This window comes from Felis catus, chromosome C2, assembly GCF_018350175.1.
Source record: "Felis catus isolate Fca126 chromosome C2, F.catus_Fca126_mat1.0, whole genome shotgun sequence".
Lineage (NCBI taxonomy): Eukaryota > Metazoa > Chordata > Mammalia > Carnivora > Felidae > Felis > Felis catus.
In genome coordinates, this window is record NC_058376.1 from 128726829 (window position 1) to 128735878 (window position 9050).

The 9050-nt window shown below is 39.5% G+C and overlaps 1 protein-coding gene across 1 annotated transcript in view; it reads right to left on the reverse strand.

Annotated features, from left to right (window-relative positions):
* The window catches only part of SRPRB (SRP receptor subunit beta), a 28482-nt gene extending 19849 nt beyond the window's left edge, over positions 1-8633 (reverse strand). The window contains exons 1-3 of the mRNA XM_023260185.1: positions 8309-8633; positions 7568-7662; positions 2926-3008 (exon numbers count right to left, since the gene is read on the reverse strand). Of these exons, the coding sequence (XP_023115953.1) occupies positions 2926-3008; positions 7568-7662; positions 8309-8633 (503 nt within the window). The remainder of the gene's footprint in view (positions 1-2925; positions 3009-7567; positions 7663-8308) is intronic.
* Between the last annotated feature and the right edge of the window lie 417 nt (positions 8634-9050).

Sequence of the window (9050 nt, forward strand, 5' to 3'; positions counted from 1 at the left end):
AGAGATCAAAAGAACGAAGTCCATTAATATAGTCAAGGGCAATACAGATGGTCCCTGACTTACAATGGTTCAACTTACAACATTTTTTTTTACTTTACAAAGGTGTGAAAACAATACGCATTCAGTAAAAACCAGACTCCAAATTTTGAATTTTAATCTTTTCCTGGGCTGGCAATATGCAGAACAATCTCTTGTGATACCGGGCAGCAGCAACGAGCCACAGCTCCCAGTCAGGCACTCGACTGCAAAGGTAAATAACCAATACACAGAACCAGTCTGTTTTTCACTTTTACTACAGATTTCAACAAGTTACATTAAGATTTTCAACACTTTTATTATAGACTTTGTGTTAGATGATTTTGATGAACTGTAGGCTAATCTAGGTGTTCTGAACACATTTAAGGCAGGCTAGGCTAAGCTATGACATTCGGTAGGTGTATTAGATGCATTTTCAATTTACTATGGGTTTATCAGAATATAATCCTATCATAAGTCAAGTAAGATCTGTACAACAAAACAAAGATAATCTTTTCAACAAATGATGCTGGAACAGCTAAACACCCACATGCAAAAATATGAATACATACAATGAATAAATATAGGCTGTATACTTTTCAGAAAAATTAGCTCAAAATGGATCACATACCTAAGTGTAAACCACAAAAGCACAAAACTCCTCAGAGAGAACACGGGAGAAAATCAAGATATCTTGGGTCTGGCAATGATTTTCTAGATACAACCCTAAAGGCACAATCCATGAAAAAAGATCAATAAACTGATCTTTTATTGAAAGATACAAATTTCTGCTCCACAAACGTCAGCATCAGAAGAATGAGCCATAGACTGGTAGGAAGTATTTGCAAAAGATAGATCTGATAAAGGACTGTTATCCAAAATATATAAAAAAACTCTTATAACTCCATTTAAAAATAGGTCAAGGAACTTTTATAGACACCTCCCCAAACAAGATTTATAGAGAGCAAATAAGTACATGAAAAGATGTTCCACATCATATCAACGTCTTCATGGAAATGCAACTTAAAGCAGTTAGGTATTACTACCTATGTATTAGAACAGCTAAAATCTATAACACTGACACTAAAGGCTGGTCAGGATGAAGAGCAACAAGAACTCTGGTTTATCGCTGGTGAGAATGCAAAATGGTGCAGCGACTTTGAAAGACAGTTTGGCAATTTCTCGCAAAGCTAAACATACTCTTACCATATAATTCTTCAATTGCACTCCTTGATATTCACCCAAAAACTAATGTCCACACAAAAACCTACACGCGATTTTTATACCAACCAAGAAGTCGTTAGGCAGGTGAAAGGATAAACTGTTTACATCCAGATAATGACACACTATTCAGCATTAATAAGAAATGAACTATCACACAATGAAAAAATATGGAAGCAACGTGAATATATATTAGTAAGTAGAAGAAGCCACCCTGAAAGTCTACATACTGTATGATTCCAATTATATGACACTCTAGAAAAGGCAAAGCTATGGGAACTATAAAAAAGATGAGTAGTTTTCAGGGATTAGTGGACAGAGAGGGATGAATTAGCATAACACGGAAGATTTTTAGGATGGTGAAAATACTCTGTATGATACTGTCAATGGTGAATACACGTCATTACACATTTGTTCAAATCTGTAGAATGTACACCAAGAGTGAATCCTAATGCAAAACACAGACTCAGGGGCACCTGGGTGGCTCAGTCGGTTAAATGTCTAACTTTAGCTCAGGTCATGATCTCACAGTCCGTAGGTTCGAGTCCAGAATCAGGCTCTGTGCTGATAGCTCAGAGCCTGGAGCCTGCTTCAGATTCTGTGTCTCCTTCTCTCCCTGCCCCTCTCTCACTCGCTAGTTCGCTCACTCACTCTCTGTCTCTCACAAAAATAAACATTAAAAAAAAACCACACAGACTCAGAATGATTACGATGTGTCAGTGTAGCTTCATCAATTGTAACAAATGAACATTCTGGTGGAGGGTGCTTATAACAAGGAAGGCTGTGCATATGCTGGCTCAGGGGCAGGGGGATGTAATACGGGAAATCTCTACATCTGTTGCTCAATTTTGCTCTGAACCAAAAACTGCTCTAAAAAAGTTTATTTTTTAAAAAATTCACACAACAGTCTCATCCATGATAGACTGCTCATCATCACCATCTTGTGGGCAAGGAAGAAACAACAAAATAAAAGTCAAGACATCTTCATAAATAATGAAAGAAATAACTATCACATTCCATCAAACCTAAGATTCCTCAATTAAAAGACACATTCTTATTTCAGGTACAACTAAGAAAGAGAAAAATACTGCCAATTAAACTATGACACAAACAACCATAAAAAGCATTCATTCTAATTTCATAGATAATAAAATGTCTTAAAATCAATGAAATGTGGTATTAAAAAAAAAAATCAATGAAATGTGTTATATTTCCCTCGTAAGTTTTCACCAGTGTGAGAGACAAAACAAGAATAAAGCATCTTCAACTACAGCACAAGAATTTCAGGAAATAAGAGTAACACTAGGACATTAAATTTGGGTAATTTAAGAACAGAAATATATAATGTTGGATTTAAATAACTTCTAGGATTTCACCTAGCTTTAAAATTCCTTTTTCAGATTTTAATAGCTCTACATGTAATTACCATTTGTCCTCAAAGGAAATGAAAATTTTATTAACATGGTAAGTGTTAACACTTTCTGAACACTCTTGAGAAACACTTTCAAACATTATCTCATACAATCCTCATAAAAACTAGTAAAGGTGGGCTTGCAAACCAGAAATGGTTGACCCCAGGGTCTATGCTTTCCTTGGCAGGGCACCAGGCTGCCTCCTGAATACCACCAGAGCAAATATGGGTGACCTTGATATATAGATTCAGGCAAGTTCACTCTAAATCCTACTTACCTGGCTGAAGCCTTAAAACGCTCTAAGAATTGAAGTCTCAAGCTCTCATGGCCAGGGAGATCAATCAAGGTCAGGCTAGCACCCTAAGAATGACAGCAATAACATTAAATGAATATTGTGGTCCTGATTCACATTCATAACATAAACTTTTCATATCAGATTTCAAGTACCAGAACAGTGTCCAATTCATTAATGAACAAAAAAAGGTTCACCATAATTAATGAATCAAACAAAAGTTCACAAAGCATCTTCTGTTTATAAATCATTAGTAGAGGCTCCAGGGATTTAACAGGGAGCAAAAACAGACATGATCCCTGTTCCAACAGGGTTTATAATATAATATATAATAAAAGATCAACACAGGGTGCCTGGGTGGATCAGTCTGTTAAGGGTCTGACTCTTAATTTCAGCTGAGGTCATGATCTCTTGGTTTGGGAGACTGAGCCCCACGTTGGGCTCTGTGCTAACAGCTTGGAGCCTGCTTGAGATTCTCTCTCTCCCTGCCCCTCCCCCACTCAAGTGCTCAGGCACTCTTGTGGGCATGCGCTCTCAAAATAAATAAACTCTAAAAAAAGAAAGATCAACACAATGCAAAATTATATATAAATGTAAAATTACAACTTTGATAAATGCTCCAAGGGTACCTAAGAAACCTGACCCTGTGAGGGAGTCATGGAAGTGTGGTCCATCTGAGGCTGGAGAAATATACCAGTATGAATAAAAACAAAAACATGTGAAAAGAGTAGTAAATTCTAACAAAGTAAATAAAGTAATAGGAGACCTACACTTTACCACAGCATGTTACCATTACAGGGATCCCCAATCTTTGTAACAACAAAACATTCCTTTACATTCCCACTATAATTTAATTTTTAAATATTTGTTGACAAGACACACCATTTATTTGTTCCAAATGTCAATATTTTGTGTCAATCACGGAAACGAGGGGGGGGTTGTGTCCCTCCTGAGTCGACTCATTAAGCACCCACTTAAGGGCTATTCATTCCAGGTCTTCATTCTTGAGCTCAGGTTCAATATGGATATGGCCTTGCTCATAGACTCTCTGGTATAATCCTGATACACTTATCAGGCCCATGGAACCTTTCTCCGATGTTCTACCTTATCCACAGCCAGCCTTAACCACTGTTCAGCAGGAGGGAGTCAGTATCATGCACAGATCTGACATGATTACAGCTGGATTATGACCTGTCACTTTGTGTAGTCTTTTATGGGTAAAAATATGTGTGCTAGCTTAAAAAAAAAAAAAAAAAAAAAAAAAAATTCTGTTAAGAGTCTAGGGACCTCAGGTTGGGACCCACTACCACATTTCATAATCAGCACTACACCACTATAAGCAATTCAGAAAGAATATTAATGATACACTGAGAGAGGGACTAGATCTAAAACATACTGGGGTGGGGGGGGGGATGTGGAGAGAAGGATTGAAAAAGAAGGCAGGAATGTTCTACATTTTCAAATAAAAATATGCAGGCCTCATATGTAATGTTAAGTTTTCCAAAAGCTATATTAAAAAAGTTAAAAAAAGATATAGTAAATTTAATTTAATAAATATTTTAACCCAATATATCTAAAATATCTTTTTAACAAGTAAAAAACCCAAGAAATTGTTGCCATTTTACTTTTTTTTTTCTCAAGCCAAGTTCAAGATCTGGTGTATACTTTACACTTACAACAGCCCTCAATTTGGACTAGTCACATTTGAGGTGCTCAATAGTCACACATGGCCAATGGCTATTCTATTGGAAAAGCACAGGTTTAAAGTATACCCTGGGATATCCCACTTAAAAAATCTGGCCCAAGTGCCCCAAGAATTAAAGATCTCCCAAACCTAAACTTTCAAAACCTAGAATCTTGGGAGTTTAAAAATGACTGGGCTAGAAAGAGTGCTGTTATTGAAAAGTGCAGAAAATATCTGTAAGACATTTAAAAGAATGTTTCTTTATCTTTGTTTACAATGTTTAATTCTGGAGGCACCAAAAAAGCAGAAAAGGTCTCTAAGATAACCACTTTAATTCATCGATCTATACATCTACCCCTCCAACCAGCCACCTAGCCTTTCCTCCACTCACCAAATACCTATGCATTACAATCGACTTGGCAGTCACTTTCCACATTCTGGGGCTACACAGATACACAAAAAGTCCTTCTCATGATTCCTTACTGGTATTTTTGAAATATACTCATATATACTAAGGTAGCCATTGCAATATTGTAAAATAAAGATTATAACAAACTGTTCATTAATAGAGCTCTTACTAAATTAGAACTTAATTGAATGGTACAGCCAAATACTCACAAATCAACCAGGCAGACTATGTGTACAAATGAGGGAGAAAAACAAAACAACCCAACCACATCATATTGTTTAAAAAAAAAAAAACAAAAACAAACAAAACAAAAACAGTGGGCAGAACAGACTATTAAAAAGAAAAAAAGGGGCACCAGGTGGCTCAGTCAGTTAAGCATCCGACTTTGGCTCAGGTCATCATCTCATAGTTTGTGAGTTTGAGCCCTGCATCAGTCTCTCTGCTGTCAGCACAGAGCATGCTTCAGATCCTCTGTCTCTCTCCCTGTACCCTTCCCTCGCTCACACACACACACACACACACACACACACTCTCTCTCAAAAATAATAAGTAGTTAGAAAAAAAAGAAAAAAAAATTGAGGTGCCTGGCTGGCTCAGTTGATGGAGCGTGTAACTCTTGATCACGGCACTGAGTTCGAGTCCCAGGTTGGATACAAAGATTGCTTAAAGGGGCGCCTGAGTCTCTGAGTCGGTCAAGAGCCCGCCTTCAGCTTAGGTCATGATCTCATGGTTTGCGGGATCGAGCCCTGCATCAGGCTGTGTGCTGACACCTAAGAGCCTGGAGCCTGCTTTGGAGTCTGTGTCACCCTCTCTCTCTGCCCCTCTCCTGCTTGCACTCTGTTTCTCTCTCTTTCAAAAATAAATAAATGGAAAAAAAAAAGGCTGCTTAGAAATAAAATCTTTAAGAGAAAATTAAAGGGTACACAGATATATCTGCATATACATAGACCATCTGAAGGGTACACAGAAAAATGGTAAGTTATTACCTCTAAAGAGAAGACCTAGTAGGGATGGGAAAGGCAAAATTACTTTTCATCTAATATTCTTTTTTTTTTGTTTATTTGAGAGAGAGAGAGAGAGAAAGAGACAGAAAGAAGGAGAGCAAGAGAACATGTGGGGGAGGGGCAGAGAGAGAGGGAGACAGAAGACCCAAAGTGGGCTCCATGCTGACAGCAGAGAGATTAATACAGGGCTTGAACTCAGGAACTGCGAGACTATGACCTGAGCTGACGCCAGACGCTCAACCGAATGGGCCACCCAGGTGTCCCAAACCGAATATTCTTTTTAACCTTTTGAAATTTGGTCCCATTACATATATTACCTATTCAAAATATAAATGAAAAGGCTTAATGCTCACCCTTAAGAACTCATGGTAAAGTTGGAAAGACAAGAAACAAAAACTAGTAAAATGTGATGTAACATCAGTGTGCATGAGGTACAAAGCAGGGGATGGTATGATTAAATCTGCTGCTTGGATGACAGAGAGCAGAATGTGTTACATGGACTCTACTTATCTATAAAAATAAGATATGAATGGTACCTACACCCTCAGACTAATTCATCCTACAAATGTCCTTTCCTGACAGACCAAAGTAAAGTAAAATTGTCAGACTTCCAACATTCTAGGAAACCCTTACCCTGGTATTGTTGACTCTGTACAGAGCAGAGCTGTCAGTGATCGATGTCTGAGTGTCTCTATAAAGGCCAGTTAACAACTGTTAAAAAAACAAACAACAATATGAGGGAGATCAGAGTAAATATATAAATAGCAAATATAAAGAAAATAATTTTGTTCTAACTCTCTAATGGGTCAGGTCAAATAAATGAGTATTGCTTGGAACAACTGAAAAGGACTATATTGATTTTTCCTTATAGAAAAATCCAATTAATTGCATCTTCATTCCCCTCTCCACAATGAAAGGATGGGGGTGGGGGAAACTAGTTTCAAATGGTTAGTGGCCAAATTTACCAACATTCCATATTTTTAATCATCACAAATGACTGCAAATTGTATTTCTGTAGTAGAAAGGAAATAATTTATCCTCTCAAAAGGAAGAATAAGAAGAAAACCTCTGCTATGCTCTGTAACAAAAAACGGTTTAAAATACTAAAAAGATTAAATATTCGTGAAAAGATGGCTAAGTAGTCCAATATGTGAAAGAATCAATCTTTTAAAAACCTTCCTTGACAAGTTCTCAGAAAAGTTTGTTAACAACAAATTACACACCCTACAGACATCACCGTCTTTAATCTTTCTACCTTTTCTGGCATCCTTGGCCACCACAAGAGAAGGGTTACATAAAACCCTTAAATGGGATAAGGACTAAATGTCAGTATCTGGCAAGTGCAAGAAAACAGAAATGGTGAAAAAAAACTCAGTTTATGAGTTTTTCAAGAGTCTTAGCAAGTTTTTCAAGTCTTTTCAAGTGAGTCAAGAATTAACTCCCCAGTTATCAGCATCAGCCTCCTTTCCTTTCACAAGAATATTAGGATGGCCTATCAAGTTTAGGAGAGAGGTAAATCAAAGCATTTACTCTGACAAAGAGCAATGTTTTCCCAGAGTCACACAGGCCAACAAGAAGAACAGCTCTTTGACTGCTCCTTCTGCTGCGGATGAACTTCCAGAACACTGTGGAACAGAGAAAAACAACCAAAGTTATGCCTTGTAGTATCACTAGTACGCCTGTACGGTTGGGGTAGGGAAGTTAACAGAAGTCTACCACAGAACACCTCATTCAGCTGGATCTCAGTTTTTATTGTATTTTTACCACCATTACAATCGTTTTTGTTGTTGTTAACAGTGGGAAGGCCTGAATTGTGTAAATAGACATCTCGGTTCTTGGATTCCCATAAAAGTGGGATGTTGTGCCCCCAGGCTTCTAACATGTAACCTATTTAACACCGTCCAGGGACTCCACCGAGTGCCAGCCACTATCAACTGCCAACCTTCCTGTGTCTACACCCCCATCCCGACTGTGGACTCCTCAAGTGCAATCTTGTCTTACCATATATTCTCAGTTCCCAGGACACAAACTTGGAATAAAGAGCCCGAGAGTCTTGGTAATAAGAGCAAAAAAAGGAAGAGGGGGTGGGGGTAAGGACCACGCGCTCAGGCATAACAGGGGCCGATGAAGAAAGAGTAACCCGTGCACCCAAGGACCAAGACGTCCAAGGGTCGCGGGAGATCCTCTTTAACGCAGCACTACTCCCGCTGCTTCAGGTAACAGGGCAGGTTGGTGTAAGAAGTTAGTCTCCTCTACAGATGCCCCTCAAACGCCTTCGCCTCCCGGCGTCGGCGATCTGCACAAGCCGAGTCCAAGCCGGGACCCCGCCCGCCGTGAACCCGCCAAAACCACCGGCCACCTCTTTACCCAGCGTCAGCAGCACTGCGAGAAGCGCCACCACGATTGACAGCAGCGTCGGGTCCCTCTGCTGTAGCTCCTGCCGCAAGGAGTCTAAGTAGGGTTGGAAGGCGCCCCCGACACTGCCGCCATTCCCCATCCGCCGCGACTCCGCGGAAGCCATGGCTGAGATGCGTGGCTCCAGCGCCGCGAAAGCAACGTGGCCCTGGGCTCTGCGCAGGCGGCCGGAGCGGAGCATCACGGGAGTGGTAGTTCCTAAGTTGTATTTCCTCCTTTCGGGACCGGGATCGCGAAAGTCCTGATGGGAGTTGCAGTTCTCATGAACACTACATCGAGCCAGCGGTATTTCACGAGTGATACTTCTTTCTTTTAAGATAGGAGTCAAATGTCGCCACCCTTTTCATAGTTGTTGACGGAATGATGGATGAATAAAATGAATAGCTTAAGAAATCTGCACTGAGGATTTCCAGTCACTCGCTTTGTGAGGTGAGTCTTGTGAGGAACTCAAGCATTACACAAACATTTCAACTGACTATAATATGGCATGGGATTTGACAGAGGATGTACGGTGCGACATGGAAATACAGAAAGGGACGCTTAGTCCACCTTAGGTTCAGAGAAAAGCTCCTGGAGCAACGTGACGGGAACTGAGCAT